Source organism: Nyctibius grandis, chromosome 6, assembly GCF_013368605.1.
Source record: "Nyctibius grandis isolate bNycGra1 chromosome 6, bNycGra1.pri, whole genome shotgun sequence".
NCBI classification, from domain to species: Eukaryota; Metazoa; Chordata; class Aves; order Nyctibiiformes; family Nyctibiidae; genus Nyctibius; species Nyctibius grandis.
This window is the reverse complement of record NC_090663.1, coordinates 13,244,772-13,261,886: the sequence shown is the minus strand read 5'-3', so window position 1 is coordinate 13,261,886 and position 17,115 is coordinate 13,244,772. Positions and strand designations below refer to the sequence as shown.

At 43.1% G+C, this 17,115-nt stretch overlaps 1 protein-coding gene across 2 annotated transcripts in view; it reads left to right on the top strand.

Moving 5' to 3' along the window:
* Positions 1-1,509: 1,509 nt before the first annotated feature.
* Positions 1,510-17,115, top strand: part of TBC1D14 (TBC1 domain family member 14) — a 76,601-nt gene continuing 60,995 nt past the window's right edge. For both annotated transcript variants that reach the window (XM_068403460.1, XM_068403461.1), the window contains exons 1-2: positions 1,510-1,666; positions 7,118-7,853. In XM_068403460.1, coding sequence (XP_068259561.1) covers positions 1,624-1,666; positions 7,118-7,853 — 779 coding nt within the window. In that variant the 5' untranslated portion in view covers positions 1,510-1,623. The remainder of the gene's footprint in view (positions 1,667-7,117; positions 7,854-17,115) is intronic.

The following is a 17,115-nucleotide window of genomic DNA, read 5'->3' as shown; positions in this document are numbered from 1 at the left end:
AAAGAAAGATACGGAGAAATTAGTGCCAATTATGTTGATAGTGCTTAATTATGTTGATACCCATCTTGAAAATCCAGAGGAATAAACACTGAAATTTATCAGTCTCTGACCTAGTCACAGAAAGTATCTGCAGAGGTATAATTTTTGGTTGATGGTAGATTTTGGGTGCCTACTTCTCATCTTGATAATCACCCAGTTCTCACCTTGATAGCATGGAACTGCTATCAGTGGGGTCATGGTGGCAAGTACTTCCATACAAGTTTACCTCAGCCTCTTGCAATTTATTCAGGTGAAACCTGCCCACGTCAAAGCTTGAACAATCATGGCTTTGCTTTTCTTGATACTGAACTAATTACATTAACACAAGTTCAAGGATTTCTGCATTTGCTGCACTCATACTTCCAGCCTCAGCGTAGACATAAGAGGTGTGAGGCGATGAGAGGCTGGTACTTGCATTCTCAGTTAAGATGGGGGACAGCTTTATCTTACTACCATTCTAGAGACATGATCCCTGAGTCTAGGTGCAAATCACGTATGACCTTTGCAGAAAAAAGCAAGCACGAGTTTCAAAGATGATAAGGAAACATGAAGGCTCCACTCCTGTAAAGTACTGATTGCTCGTAACTCCTTTGCTTGCAGTGTGGGGGTGGACAGAAGAAGGGGTGTATACGATAGGTTGACTATGCAAACGCCAAAAGGGAGCACTTCGAGACGGATGGTAAAGATAACAGAATGGAAAGATAAATCCAACCTGCTAGAATAGCAATTACCATCCGAGAGCCTCCACTTGTGGCATTACAGGTCAGTTTCACAGAGCCATGGATACACCTTCACCTGATGCCCCAGACCTTCCACTCTCCAATCCTGCAAAACCCACCAAATTTCGTTTTCCACTTAAATGCACCCAGGAACACAAGCGGAGTCCCGCCGCAGACCCGCTTCCCCCGGGGGCCGCCAGCGCGCAGGTCCGGCCCGGCCCCCCGCGCTGCAGCCGCTCGGCAGCGACAGAGCGGCTCCCCTCCAGCGCGGGGCGCGGAACTCCTCTGAACGAGCGCCCTCCGTTAAAGCCCACCGCTCTTCAAACCCCTCCGCTCCCCGGGGCCACCCCACCGCCTCCGCCGCGGCTGAGCCGGGCGCGCACAACTCGCCCCCGCCGTTATCCGCCACCTCGGGCGCGCTGAGGCGATTCAAAATGGCGGCCGGCGCGCAGCCCCGGCGCCCAGCGGCCGCCTCCCCGCCCCCCACCGCGCAGGCGTTCCCTTCCCCGGCGGGCGGCGCTTCTCACCGCCGCGCTGGGGAGGGGGAGCGGCGGCGGGGCGGGAGGAGGCCGAGCCGCGGGGAACGGAGCGTCCCGGGAGGAGCCCAGCACCTGTCCCGTCCGCAGAACCCGCCGCTGCGCCCGCAGCCAGGTGTGCCCCGCACCGCGCCGTGCCCGCCGCGGGGGCGGGCGCCATGGGCGGCCCTGCGCCGCGCGGAGAGGGCGCCCGGCGGGCGGGGGCTGTTCCGCCTCACCTCCGCTGAACCCGCCGCTCCTCCGCGGGGACCGGAGAGCGACATGGACCGTCCGCCGCAGCCGCCAGCCGCCTCCTAGTCCCGCAGCAGCAGCTGTGGGGCGGGTTGGGCATGGCCCAGCATGAAGAGAGCGACGGAGGGCAGCGCTACCCCGGTGAGGCGTCAAAGTTTCTGCGTGGCTCTTCCTCCTCGGGCGGCGGCTTGCCGTCCTGCCGGGGCTCGGCCCGCGCTTGGGGCCGGCGGGTGTCCGGTGGCACCTGTTGGGGTGAGGGGCAGAGCCCGGGGCGGGGGGGGCGGGCGGGCGGCTGCCGGGCCGGGCCGGGCCGGCGCCGCCGCCGCCACCTGCGCGGGAGCAGCCCCGGCGGTGAGGGGCTGGCCGGGCGGCGGCTGCTTGCTTTGCCCGCCCGTGGCCACCTTAGAAAGTTAAGAGGAGCAGCTCCGAGTCTTCAGCGAGTGGTTTAAAGACCCCAGAGGAGGGTGAGCGTTGCTTCCTCAAGCCTTTGGGGAAAGGCCGTGGTTCGGTGTTTCGTTTTTTGGTGGTGGTTTTATTATTTTTTTTTTAAATGAGGGCCACCAGCCGGGAAACCTTCGCGGTGTCGGTTCAGCCGGAAAGCCCGTGAAAAGGAAGCATTTCCATCTCTCTCTGCCTCTCTTTCTAATCGAAGTCTCCTAGGCGATTCCCAAAGACCGAACAAAACTACAACTAACATTAGCTGAAGTTCTTGCGATGCTGCTGCTAATTTAACGTGGCCTCTTAGATTTTTCAGTAATATTGGTGTGGGGAGGAAAAAAGCCCTCTAAACTGCTTCTGGAGCAGAGGCTTTAGAAGAACACTGTGACTCATTTATATTGCCTGCCTGACTTAGCAGAAAAGTGGAAAAGCAGTGTCAATCATAAGTTTACTTATGATTGCTCTCCCCAAGTGCTCTGCTCAGAAGTCAGGTTTGTAAAGCTCACGCTCTGTGAAGGGTGCCGGCTCGGCCTTAAATAAAAGACTTCTTAATTAAAAAAAAAATCCAGTTTCTTTTTGGCACTAAGGTTTGGCAGTGCTTATGTATGTAGCCTCAATCAGTGTATCTCATTCTCATGCTTTGTCTAAAGGTAGGCTGTTTTGTAGGCTCAGGAATTCTTCACTGTTGGCAATGCTGTGGCTGTTAGAACACGAACATAAACAATCTGAACCAAGAAGTGTTTAATAAACATAACTGGTTTTGATGCTCTGGTGCACTGAGGTCACCTGCAGTTGCACTTGACAGCAGCAGTGTGCTGCTTGGTACATTCAATAAAAATATTGTCAAATGCAGGGAGAGTTTAAACCCTTCACTGTTTTAACATGTTTTTCCTTTAAGAAAAAAAAGAAACAGGTGCAACTTTGTAATTGAGGCAATTCCTTGCTCTTAAAAACTTTTGCTGGTGGAGACAAGTGTTGAAGAGACAAGGGGATAGAAATTGAGATGTTAACTCTCTGAGAGCTGGGCAGTATACATAAACCATTCTTTTTATTCCTGTGAGGCGAGAAGATGTAAAGCCTGTTTTGTAGATAGTTGTCTTACCCTTCCTTCTAAGTAAGCTCATTGCCTAAATTGCCTGGCAAGTCACAGCAAACTTGGAAGAGTGTGGCTTGAGTTGGCATCTTTCTGATCTTTGTCTTACTCTAACGGTTTGGCATTGCTGTTAACTTTCTTTAAATTTTACATTAAAATGGGTTAAAAAGCCATTTTATTTTAGATCTTAGAAATTATAAACAAATAGAACTTGTTCCCTCCGTGTGGTTGGATGTTATGTAAAGTCAAACTCTGTTTTAAAGCCTCTGGTTATTGTCAGAGCCTTCTTGCATGCTGTGATCAGAATCTGGAGAGTGTATGGCTGTGTGGACAGCTGTACCGGGATGGACCAAAACTCCACCTGCCAGACAGAATTTACCTGGGAGAGGGCCTAAAAGCAGGACTAATGTACATTGATATTTCCCTGAAGTTCTGACACTTGCAGTTCAGGGACTTACTGAGTTTCTTTTCGTTTGGGAATCCTCAGTGATTTTTTTCTTCCCCGTGCATGTAAACTTGTAGCATCCACAGTGTGCTGTGGCAAAGAGTTATGCAGTTCAACTGTCTTTTGTATGAATAGCTACATCCTCATGTTAGTTTTGAACCTGGCTACAAAACTGTCTTTATTTGGTGCCCCTTAGCGTTTATGTTGGAAGAGTTAATGAGTAAATAATACCTTCTGTCCCTCTCCTTGCCTCTTGTGACCTCTGCTGTGTTTTCCTATCTCCCTTTCCCTGGTTATCTTTCTTCTGGGACAGTCACACTTAAGATGTCATGGACCCTATAAGATGCAGGATATTTACAGATATCAATTTTACTTAAATATATTATCACCTAAATAAACTGTGGGGATTATGAATGTTGTGCAGACAAAATTACTTATTCTTTTTCAATAGTTTATTATACTGCTAATACTTTAGTTATGTTATGTTTATTATGATGATAATGTTACAATAATGTTATGTTATTAAATGATTTATGGAAAGAAGTTAGTATTGGAGCACATGACACTTAGAATGTTTGACATCGGATGTCAGATTTCGCACTTACCAGCGAGGCAGCTAAAATAAGGAGTACAAATATCATTTGACTACATCCTTAAAAACAATCGTACAACAACCTAATGCAAAATGAATCAAGGAGTTCTCGTCTATGTTTCTGACAGCTAATTACATCTCAAGTTTTCATTTAAAGCCCTTAACGGGAATACTTCAAAGCTTCCCACAGTCTTGTTGAACTATGTAAAACCTTTGTAGCTCGTTATTGCATAATTTGCTCCAGCAAGTCAGAGCTGTTATATACTTCTGCATTTGCTGGTTGCCTGTTTAAAGGATCTCTTCCTGTTAAATTTCCTGATTAAAAAAATACCAAGCCAAGTTTAAATAGCTTCAGTACCTCACGTGGAAATTTATTTTTGCTTCTCTTTGAATTCTCTTGTTTACAGAATTGTTTGGCCTATTGAGCCACTGTATTTACTGGCTTTTCCAAGGCCACTTGAATGCTTACGGTGTGGAAGCTTAGTCAAGAAGAGTCATACAATTAAACTAAGGACTGGCTGCTACTTGAGAAAATCATTGAGCAGAAGTGAAGGCCATCACTGGAGGAATTCATTATTATGGCAACGTGCTTGTGCTGTTTGCTCAGACATCATCAAAGTTGTTCCTGGCTGATTAAATTTCTGTACTTTTTTTTTTCTGGACTGCATTTTCTAGATACGTTGATAAGTATGAATTGTGGTAGTGCAAACACCTGCACCCTCGCTTATATAGTTCCATAGTATGTGTGTATATGCTTTAGAGTAACATTGGGGCTGGGTGGGCTGTTGAATTAAAGAGCAATACAATGTGTATGAAGGGGTGGGTGAGCATGGGGAAGAGAAAACAAGTCAGACTTTTGTTAGAAAAATAAGTGAATCCAAGCAAGAAGGTCTGAGAGCAGGAGATGCAAGTGTATGCAACAGTAATTATATCTAATGCTCCATGTTATGTCATATTTGTACACTTTGACTATCACAGTTGAACTTCATGAAGTAGAATAGTTTGTTGCCTGTATTCAAGAATCATTGTTTAAGGTTTTTTGTTTGTTTTTTTGCTGGCCCTTGCAATTTAATTTAGTGAACAAAGAGATTCATAATGTATGCAGTTGGTACGCTAGCTATCTCAAGACATCGCTTCTTTAAATTTCAGGGGGTGTAAACTTTTCAAACTGTGGTAATGTGAAAAAAGAAAAGTTGCTATAGCAACTCTATAATAAAAGTGTACATCTTCGCAAGCTTTTTAGTCAAAACAATAAATTTGAAACCTTGCTTGTCCAAAGGATTAGACAATTGATGTGTTGATTGATTTGGATGGGTAGTACATAGTTGGCTGTTAAAAAGTTCTGAAAAGGTCTAAAAGATGAAAGATCCAGGATTGTTTCTACTTGACTTTTCCCTACACTTAGGAGTGGATTGAACTGGAGCATGGGATCAGCTAGTGAATAGCATTTGTGTAGTAAGCTAAAAAGTTGGTATAGTACATGAAGTAGGTTTGGATTCATGAACTTTTCATGTGACTGAAAGCTTGTGGAAAAGATCCTTATGGTTTGGACCAGTGGAATATGTTTGAAATGTGTTTTCTGTCACTTATTGCCTGTCAGTACCACAAAGCCAAAGTATATTGATGGGCTCAGATTTAAGAACGGATGGATGGTGCATCAAGCCAGTTATGTGCCATTAGCCAGTGGTCTGGAACTGCTGGGAGGAACCGGTTTTCCCAAATGAGATGTTTGGGTTTTGTTTTAGAGTTTGAGGGGGGTGTGTGTGTGTGTTTTTTAAAAGTAGAATGCAGGGAGGACTTCCTAGAGGACAACTGACACTTTTAATTAAAGAGCTACACTTGAAAGAGGAGACCAGAAGCAGGAGACCAGGCTTCAGGAACTGGAGAAAAATCTGTCTAGAAAGCAAGCCGTTTGCAAGATGGGAGGAGTATTCTTCACTCCTTTGCAGTTAGCACAGAGCATTCCAGAGTGAAGAAACTGAAGCAATATGTGCATGTCTGTTCTGCCAGCTGCTGCAGAGTAATTGCATGGCAAGCTTCAGCAGAGCTGTGCATAATTTAACTATTCATATAGAAAGAGAAGATGTATGTAATGTCACAATAATCATGTAGTGTTTTAAAGGGTCAGTAGCAGTTGTGGGGGCCGGGGCAGCAGTCCTGGTGGTGTTTCAGGTTTATGAAAGGCTGCGGTTGCCCATGAGGACAGTGCATCTAACCTGCAGACTGTACCTGACTGTGCTCTCTTTGAGGGTCGCTCAGATTTAGACTGGAAGTGGGGCACTAACTGCCCTGCTGGCAGCCCCTGAGGAGACAGTGTGAATATATATTGCGAATAGGAAGGGTAGTGATCCCCCAGTGCAGTAAATACAATATATTTGCAAGTGTCTGTTTTACTGTACGTGCACTGATGAAGTACATCATGTGTATGGCAAAACGTTGACTACGTGGATAGCTTTATAGTTATTCAGATTTTGCATTTCTTGCTTAATGCAAAACTGATATATTATGCATTATATTTCAGTGACAAATTTATTATCAGTTTTATGGTTTCCAGAAATTCTATTGAAATGAACACTTCAGAATTTTGGTCTAAGTGTATGGAAACAAGTTTTATAGCCCCCCAATATCAGTAAATAAGCATTTATCACTGTATAAAAATAAATTTCAAATATTTGTCTTAATGTTGACATGGAATATTAAAGTACTGCAGTTTTTATAGTATGTAATTTCACTCTCAGGAGATGTATACAAAGCAAACACTGGAGCGCAAACTGCTTATGAAAAGCTTTTCATGCTTGACATTTTCTAGAAGCCTAATTTAAGTTGCCATTGTCCTGCTTGTTCAAGCAGGGGGAAGGGATAGTAATTATTTGCAAGAGAAGATTAATAACTTTTAATTAAAAAGCCTAAATTATGACAGGACTGAGTGTATTTAAAAGAAAAAAAAAAAACAAACAACAGACAAGAACAAACCACAGCCGTCCTGGAAACTCATAATCTTGTCTTTTCTTTCTTTTTAACCAGTTATCAGCTGGGCCAAGACAACTGACGTAAATTTATCCAACTCCATAAATGGTTTGAGCTTCATGGGAATTCTGGATGCAAGAGTGGGCAGCGGTATCCAGGGCCTTCCAGACTTGAACTCCAGGACACCGAGATCTCCCTCGTTGACTGAGCATGGGCCTGGCCAGCTGTCCAGTGCTTTAGAAGATTGTCATAGCCTTAAATCAGTGGATTCTGGTATTCCAACTCTAGAAATAGGAAATCCAGAGCCTGTTCACTGCAGTGTGTTAAATGTGAAGAGGAAGCAGTCAGAACCTGAAATTGTGCCTGACAGGGCTTTTCAGAGCGCGTGCACGCTGCCCTCTTATGTGCCTCCACATTCTCTGACTTCTGAACACGACCATGCTGTGCGAAAATCCTCTACTTTCCCAAGAACTGGGTATGACACTGTCAAACTTTATAGTCCAACTTCAAAAACTCTGAATCGAAGTGATGATATCTCTGTCTGTAGTGTTTCTAGTCTTAGCACAGAACTGTCAACAACCTTATCAGTTAGCAACGAAGACATTTTGGACTTTGTGGTCACAAGCAGTTCAAGTGCAATTGTGAATCTTGAGACTGATGAGGCACACTTCTCGGATGTTACCCTGAATTCCACTAAAGAGACCAATGATCAGAGCCAGCAGGAGTGTTGTCAAGAGACAGACGTGTACGGTAAACGAAAAATATTGGGACCTTTTACGAACTTCTTTGCCAGGTAATGTTTCTGTAAAATATATTTGTATTTTAACAGTGAGATTAAGTAAGATCATAGGAGAAAGGTCTTGTGTGATATTTTACTTTGAAAAAGGTAATAGCTTGCTATTTTAATTTAAATTGGTGTTAACATTTTTTCTGTTCTGAGTAAGTCAGCAAATATTGCTAGGGACTAAGGCTCTGAATCCTACTCTGTATTATCTTTATGATATATGGAAGCATCTTAAATCTTCTTAAAAGATTCCTTCTACATGACAGAAGAAGGTGTTCTGAACAAGGTTTTTTCCCTCTGAACAAGGGTTTTCTTCCTGGTTTCTCCAATGATGCCTTTTGTGAGGCCAAGGTCCTTAATCTCCTGTCCCATAAATAGGTAAATATAGGGAGGATCCACACCTCTGTTGAAGAGCTTTGAGAGCTAAGGATTCATAAGTGGTCTAGTAGTGATGGAGTATTTTATTCATCAGTGTAAGTGTGTGAAGCTTAAAATACAAATACTTGGCAAATGCTTGCGTGACTACTATGATTTTTCCAAATCTCAGTTATGGTTTTGTTAATACCTTTTTTCCCCTTCGTTTTTGTATGGAATGAGAACGTCTGACATCTTGTCACTCAGTTGCTGAAATGAAAGCATTGGCCACTCAAAGCAGTTACATGACCTCTTCTAAACATGGCCCTGGTATGAATGATAAGGTCTTATAAATGCAGATACCCAGTGTAAGTCGTGAATGAGGAAAAGGACTAGTCTACTTTTTGGGAATTGGGTTGTTTGGTGGTGTTTTTTGGGTTTTTATTTATTTAGGGCCTTAATAATGGCTCTTATTTTTAGGATATAATGTCTGAAGTATGACATATTTTGAAGAAACACTTCTAGAAATAAACTTCAGACATCAAGCAGAGTTGGCTGTATCTAACCTGTTTTGAACATGTGATTGCTTCAGCTAATCTGTTTTTCCTCATGTAAACTTTTTTTTTTTGCATGAGGTGAGTAGGCTGATAAAATACTTGGAGAATTGGCAAGCAGCATTCTTTGAAAGGCTGCCTTATTTGCAAAGCTTAAAAGAAACAGTTTCTTTAGATCTACTAAACTGGCTGAAGCCTTCATTGATTTTTATTCTTAGGTTAAAGTCGAGTATTGTGCAGCAGAACTCCAGTCATCAGTCATGTTTGAGGTGCTGAAGCTTTTGTGGACCTCTGTCTGTTTGTTGCCATGGAACCAGACTTAATTCTGAAGCAGGAGGCTTCTCAGCACTTCAAAGCATGAACTTTTGTTACCTGTTCTGGTAGCACAACTGCTAACTCAAACAAATGATGTCCTTCAGCCTGCAGGGAGCAGAGTGGAACAGGCACATTTAGACTCTGCTCAGAGTAGAATGTTTAACCGCTTCTCAACTTCCTTCATCCAACAAAATCAAGCCATCTGTCCAAATTCTGTTCTAGTGTGGTCTCTAGTGGGTTTGCCAGTGTTACAGAAATGGTGCTACTCACTAGACTGAGCTTTTTAACCTGAATTTTTTCAAGCACGTTGAATTCGAGAGAAAAAAGGCTGTCCTTACTACCTTCTAAATGGGGAACAGGTAATCTTGGGCACCATGTGATGTCATCATGAGAATATGAGGATTAAGTTCAAACTAGGTGATTGGCTTTGAAGTTCCAGGTGCTGTGTCTGCTCTGTCTGTAACCTGGCCTTTAATATCCTTCCCTTTAACATCCACTTTCTGCTCTGTTTTGAAAACAAGAGTTTGCTCACTTTTTGTCTGTACTTTCACACCATACACCCATATTTTATGCATCTGTTCTCTTATGTTGTGCAACCTGGTGGTGACTTTCACAGGTATTGAACAAGCACGGAGCTTCTGAGGGTCCCTCTGTGCCACAGGGAATACTGTCTATATTTATGTTGTCAGCATTGTTAAGGACCAAACCATGCTGTTGCTAGTTTTTGTTGATATTTGCAATCTGCTGTCCATGGGCTTGTAATTGCTTCCTCTAATGATCCCATACAGTCCCTGTTCCCTGGAGTTCCTGTGGGCTCCTTGGATTCCCAGGGCTTAAACAAGTACTTCAGTAAGTGAACTTGGGCCCTGCAGCGTTTTGTTTGAAAGTGACTGCTAAGGACCTTCCTACCTGGCTCACCCTGCACTGTGTGCCAGGGTTTGTGTACAGTGTTAGATGAGGAGGAGGCATTTGGAATATTATCTTTGGAGACCAGCTTGCTAAGAAGAGAACTTCTTAAAGCAGTTTGTAAAAAGTGCTGCGGTGGTAGGTATAAACGAAGACCCAGAGAGGAGCGTGCTGTTAGGAGTTTCACTTGAGATTCACAGTCTTGCAGGTTAAGTGCATAAATCTTCCATTTTGAAAACCAAGGATGAACTATGGCAGGAGAAAGCCAAATGGCTTTGGCTTTGGGCAGTGGCTGGCACACTTGTGTACAACGTGGGAGAACAAGCATGTGCGTGGTTTGTACACAGCCTTTCTGCTTTCCAGCAGCCTGATGGTCGTGGGGCAAGGCTACAGTGCAGGGGCTCTCAGCCTTCATCTGCAGGTTTAGCTCTCTGAGGGCTCCTCGGGGTAATGCGATAAGGGTTTGAACCACTGAGAGCAACGATGAATCAGCTTAGTTTTTGCTCAAGTTCTTGACATTTGGTAAAAGGAGAAACCTTGCTTCTTGAAATGGCAGCTGTGCTTGTATTGGACCCTGTCTGTCATCTGAGAATGTGTTAGTTTCTCTGAACTTGTCAAGACCGAGTTTGCTCTGGATATGTCAGTTAAGATTTGTGGCTGCCTGTAGACATAATACTGACAAAAATTAGATGCCTCCGGTGCTTGGTCGCATGCACCTAAGCTGCTTACACATCAATTAAGGATAAATCTATAGTATCTACAAGATGCTTAGACAAGCACCTGCGTTGGAATGTAAGATTATTTCTTAGCACTCGATAGACTTTATTTTTCCTTGTGAAACTGTATGCATGTGTGCACATGCACTATGCATGAGGTTGTGTATTCCATATCAATTGTTGTAATATCTGTCTTGTGTTATGAAGTTGTCACGGTTTAAAGCTGGGCCAGCTATTAAACCCATGGCAGATGCTCTCTATTAACCCTTTCCTCCCCCCCGAAGGAGAAGGAAAAGAGAAAAGGGAGAGACACTTATGGGTTGGAAAGTTAAAACAGTTTTAATAAACTATAACAATGAAAAAAAGAGTATAATAATAATGGAAATAATTAAATATATACAAATATATACAAAACCAAGATTGAGCTCCCCCAATGACGATCACGTCACCATCAGCACTGCAGGGCAGGCTCCGGGAGGTCCCAGACTGGACTCAGTGGCAGATGGGAACTGGATTCAGGAACGCATGGATTGGGATCAAAGGCAGGAGAAAAATGAACAGAGTCCTTGTTGGACGCCGGCCATAGAAGAAGAGAGTGAGACCCTTGTTATCCCCCCGGCTTTATACTGAGAATGATGTGTATAGGATGGAATACCTCACTGGTCAATTTTGGGTCACCTGCCCTGTCCACTCCTCCGTGCAGGTGTGACCCTTCTGTGGCTCTTCACTTGTAGTTAGTGGGGAATTTAGTAGTGACCTTGGTTTCTGTAGGAATAAACCTAAGCAAAAGCCTTTCTGCATAACGTTCCTACCAGTACTTCAGTAACAACTATAAACTTTGAGCATTATCAGTCCTAGAAACAGACACTGCAAAACGTGCAGTTAGTTTCAGAAAGTGCAGTTACTTGAAACTTACCTGGGTTAACAGTTGGACTTGATGATCTTAAAGGTCTTTTCCAACCTAAATGATTCTATGACGGGAAAAATCACTGAAAGGAAAATTTGTTCCGTTTTAGTCCAAATCAGGACAGAAGTGTTGGTGTTGGCTTGGGGCTGCAGTCGAAAATTGAGTTATAGAAGAGACTGAACAAAGGAGAACCCCGTTGGCTTGTCACCTGTCAGTCCTGGCACCTTCAAGGGCACATGGGAATGGAGTGCTCCTGCCCTGCCTTCTTGAGCACTGTGGTGAAGAAGGTTTCCCGGGCTGCTCCTCTGGCTCAGCTGCTGTCTCTTCAGCAGTTTCAGACTCCAAGAGGTCTGGTTGTTTCCTCAGGCTGTTTCATGCCTCTTTGGGTGTGGCAGGAAGATCCACAGTGAGAAAAAGAGACTGCTTTACTGCTTGTGTATGCGTAGCTTTCCTCTTGAAAGAGCTTAAGGCATCACAGGTACAGTGCTAGGTGGAGTACTAGTGCTCTCATTAGGCTCCAGGTTAGCACATGAAAATCGATTATTGCTTCTGAAAGCCGCTGTAATGCTGACTGCTGAGAAAGAAACCTGACATGTTGCTTGTTTTCAAGTGTCACATGTACTTGTATGAGCTCTAAAAGGCTGGAGGTCTTCCACATGAAGCATGAGTTTGAATTAATTTCCTTCATTTGAATATGTGCAGGAACTTGGTTTGAGAAATAGTGTGAGCAAATAATTGGCTAGGAGACTGAAGAGTCGGTGGCTTGTCTGTCCCTTTGCCCGAGTGACCCAGAGTAGGTTAATGAGTTTTACCTTTGGACTTTCCTTCTGTACAGTACTGCTGAAGCACAGACTTTTTAAATGCTTGGGTTTTTAAACAGCTTTGCTGAATCAGGACCTTTGTGATCTTACCGTAGTAGAAGTTGTACTTTTCATTTATCATTTTGGAGAGTGAGGATGAAGCTTTTTATGGTTACACGCAGAGTGACCATAAAAAGGACTAGGACTATGTTCAGTTAATTAATAAGCCATGCAGTTCCCTTCCTTTTGAATGGACTATGCGAATCCTAAGTCTTTACTTAGTGCATTGCTGTGGGTATTGTCTATTTTTCCAGGAATCTGGATCCTCTTTCTTTTCACGCTGGTCCTAGAAGTTTTTGATCCAAATGTTCTAAGTAGCAGGATCTCAGAAAACCTCTACAGAGAATAGGGACTATGCAGGAAATAAAGGGCTTTAAGAAGAATATTACATTTTACTGTTTCCAAATAAACTTTTGTATTTCTGAGAGAAAGCTGCTGAAGCAGGACTGGCATCCTATACCATACGTAGAAGCACAAATCTAGTCCAGACTGTGGCCTTACTTATAGTCTGAGAAGAAAAAGGGCTTAAGTTTCACAATACTAACTACTGGTTTCAGCATTAAGTCTGAAATCCTGTAACTGATACATATCGCACACACACATATACATGTTTTGAGGTGACTGGTGGCACTAAATTGGGAGTTCTGAACTTAAGGAATTAGGTCCATCAACACCACAGATAAGTCACTTGTGTTAATGAATAGGACCCCTTCATAATGCCATTTGTTGCTTTTAATGAGAGGACAGCTTATTGTGCTTCTCTAATGTTGGTGTTAAAAAGGAAGGTAGAATAACAAGGAGCATTATACTGTTGATTTCCCACTTTCATCTCTCCAAAAAGGGAATTCACGGACCGTAGAAGGGAAGGGATGAAAGTAATTATGATGGAGTAATCTAAGATATTAAACACTATATATTATATTGTCTCCTCTTCTGTGCATGTTTTATGTTAAATGAAGCCTATTAGAGTTCAGGAGGAGACAGGCTGAGAACAGGATTGAAGTGTGTAGGATGAGGGACAGAAAGAGCTGGATGTGCTGTGGGGGAGGATATGAGTACACTGCTTTTAGTCATAAGTGAACAAAAACTAGCTGAGCTGCAAGCGGAGTTGTCCAGAAGGTGGGAGGAAGGACTCCAGAAACCCAGTCTCTGATGGAGGGAACCCACACGGACAGCCAGCACAGGCTGCTTCACTGCCCTGCGGGCGGGCTGGGCTCCCTAGTGCTGCAGTTGCCTGACCCCCTGGGATTCACTCTCCTGTCGGAGGGAAAAGAAGAATTTGGTGGCAGTTTTATCCCTTCCCGCTACTTTATCTGAGTGCATTTTGAGCTCATTTTTGCCAATAACAGGCATTTAAAAAGGTTGGGGAGAGAGGAAGGCGAACAAGCTTATGTTTCAGTGGTGTGGGAAGCAGCATAGGCACTGAGGATCTGTATTAACAGGTGATGCTGGAAACAATATTTCAGCAGCCCATGAGGCATTCAGGTATACTCATCTGATAGGTGCTTCAGTCTTCACAATATAGTTTTGGATACTACTTATTTGAAAGCAACTTTCTGTCTACTTGAAACGAAAGACTAGTGGTCCTCCCCTCATCCGTACTTGCTATCACGTCTCTGTGTAGAGCAAAAGAAAAGTTGCAGAATTTTTCTGAAATAAACATTCTCTCTCAAAGCAAATTTTCCATAGGTGCAAAGCTGGAGTTCTACAGAGATAACAGCCTTTTCTTTTCACAGAATCAACTAGGTTGGAAGAGACCTCTGGGATCATTGAGTCCAACCTTTGATCTAACACCCCTGTGTCAACTAGACCATGGCACTAAGTGCCACATTCAGTCTTTTCTTAAACACCTCCAGGGATGGTGACTCCACCACCTCCCTGGGCAGCCCATTCCAATGCCTAATAACCCTTTCTGTGAAGAAATTTTTCCTAATGTCTAACCTGAACCTCCCCTGGTGCAGTTTGAGGCTATGGCCTCTAGCCCTGTTGCTAGTTGCCTGGGAGAAGAGGCTGACCCCCACCCCACTACAACCTCCTTTCAGGTAGTTGTAGAGAGCGATAAGGTCTCCCCTCAGCCTTCTTTTCTCCAAGCTAAACAATCCCAGTTTCCCCAGCCGCTCCTCATAGGACATACCCTCTAGGTCCTTCACCAGCTTTGTTGCCCTCCTCTTGACTTGCTTCAACACCTCAACATCTTTCTTGAAGTGGGGCCCAGAACTGGACACAGTATTCGAGGTGCGGCCTCACCAGTGCCGAGTACAGGGGGACAATCACTGCCCTAGTCCTGCTGGCCACACTGTTTCTGATACAAGCCAGGATGCTGTTGGCCTTCTTGGCCACCTGGGCACACTGCATAACCTTTTGATAAAGGTTGAAAATTGTATGATACAGTTTTCAGAATTCCTATCCTCTAACTCACTGTGTGAAGTTCTGAACTTTGTCATTTGCCTGTTCTCCACTAGGTGCTGAACTGAATCTGTCCACATTAATTTTAATCCCTGTTTTCCCTTTATGCATGGAATAGTGCAACTTTTGTTTAGAATCACTGTTCTGTTAGTTCTTCCTTAAATTTTGCACTAAATCTTATTTGGGATATGGCTCTTTAGAATAAAGGGAAGTTGCTTTTGCAGATAAAATCTGCTTTGTTTAAATTCCTTTTTGTGCAAAACTGTTTTCAGTTACTCAACAGCAAAACTAAGAGGCTTGTTGAAGTTATGTGTTCATTACGGAAGTTAAATGAAAATTGCTCAGCAGTACTTTGAGTTTTGTTTTTTTTTTTTTTTCAGTAATGGTACAAAACTGTGCAGTAAGTGAAGACTTAATGTGATCCATTTATTATTTGAAATAGAGTCAAATGTGTTCTGTTTCTTTTTTAGTGGCTGCTGGGAAGCATTTCAAAAGTCTCACACTGGCTAGTGAATGAAATTTGTAGCTTAGGTGGGTGTTGCATGTTGCTTGCAGCGTTCAGGTAAAATGCTTTTTCCCTCCATTCCTTCTCCTTCATCTCCCGTGTGGGGCTGCCTTCCGGAAAGCTGGCGGTTGTTCAGTTCTATGCATTCTCCATGCTTGCTTTTGAACAGGAAGAGTAAGAATTACATACATTTTGATAGATGTATACAGGACTTAAGGAACTAATTCAGATGAGTGAAATTAAGGTCTGTTTTCAGTCTGATTCATTGTCTATATGAAGATTTAGTGAATGAGTGGGTTAGATCGTCTTTGTATCTTCAGTTAATTTGCAAGAACTTTCCTGATGTTACCCTGTGTTGAAAGGAGCTGTGAGAAGAAGTGGACGGGCACTGGGGAAGATGGAGGATAGATATCAAGCACAGTCACTGCTGTGTGACACTCTATCTATCTAATCAAAATACCATTTAACATTCAGCTGACTTTTTGTTCCCTCCCTTCCTTATCAGCAGTATCATCTGTTGTAAGTTATTGCAAAGACAGAAATTATTTAAAAAAAATTACTCTGACTGTAAAGAGTACTTAATTCAGGATCAGCACTGGGAGGGGATGTTATGTACGCTTAGAGATTCTAAAAAATGCAGTGAGGAAGGTGAAATTAGATGAAATAAATATAAATTCTTGCTCCCTGATTATTTTTTTTTAATACGGTCTCCCTTCTTTTCCCAGTGTTATGTAATGTGCTGGGAAGTTGGAGTCAACGTTAACTTTTGTTTTTAAAGATCTTTTTATGAAGGCTGAAACAAGAAATGGTCTGTTAATAAAATTCTATGTATGGATGAATACTTGTTTAACAGAAATAGTGTATGGGTTTTCTGGAGCAGGAATATGTGTTTTTGTGCCTTGCTTTGGATATTTAGAGCTCTGTTAAATAAATGTTGAGTTTGCTGGCAGGAAAAAAGAAATCTATGAATTCTTCTTTATGAACTGTTAATCTCAATGTGGGCATTAGTTACATTGCTGTTGTAAGGAGCTATCCATACTAAGCCTCTCTTCGTAGTCATTAAGTGCCTCAAAAGTTTTTGAGCCATACTGTAAGACTAATAAAGAAAACAACCCCACAGTAAATAAGGAGTCATTCACACATTGCATTGACAACTGACAGAATGAACACAAGACCTGGTAACAATCATGAGGTAAGATGAGGTATTTCCTTAGTGCTTGGACTCCCCTTTGTAAGCTGCAGCAAGTACAGAATCACAAAACAGTTTAGGTTAGAAGGGACTTCTGGAGCCATCTGGTGTAACCCCCTGCTCAATACAGGGCTGACCAGCACTAGATCATGTTCCTCAGGACCTTGTCCAGTCAATTGTGAGTATATCTAAGGATATCTAACAGCCTCTAGGCTACATGGTCCAGGATTTATCCACTACCGCTGTGATTTTTTTTTTTTTTTTTTCTCCCCTTTTATCTAGTTGGAATTTACCTTGCAGCAGCTTGCTGCTTTGCTGCATGTTTTTTCTGTTCACATCTCCGAGAATGGCCATCCAGGCTAAATGAAACCACCTGTCAGCGTCCCCGCTTGTATGTCGTAAGCCTCAGCACCCAGCCGTCATAGTGGTCGTCCATTGGACTTCCTCCAGTTTTTGATTTCTCTTTATTTTAGTCCAGGGGCCCCAAACTGGATACAGATATAGTCTCATGGGTACCAGGTAGAGTTTTTAATATTTTTTTCATCTTGATCTTGCTAAT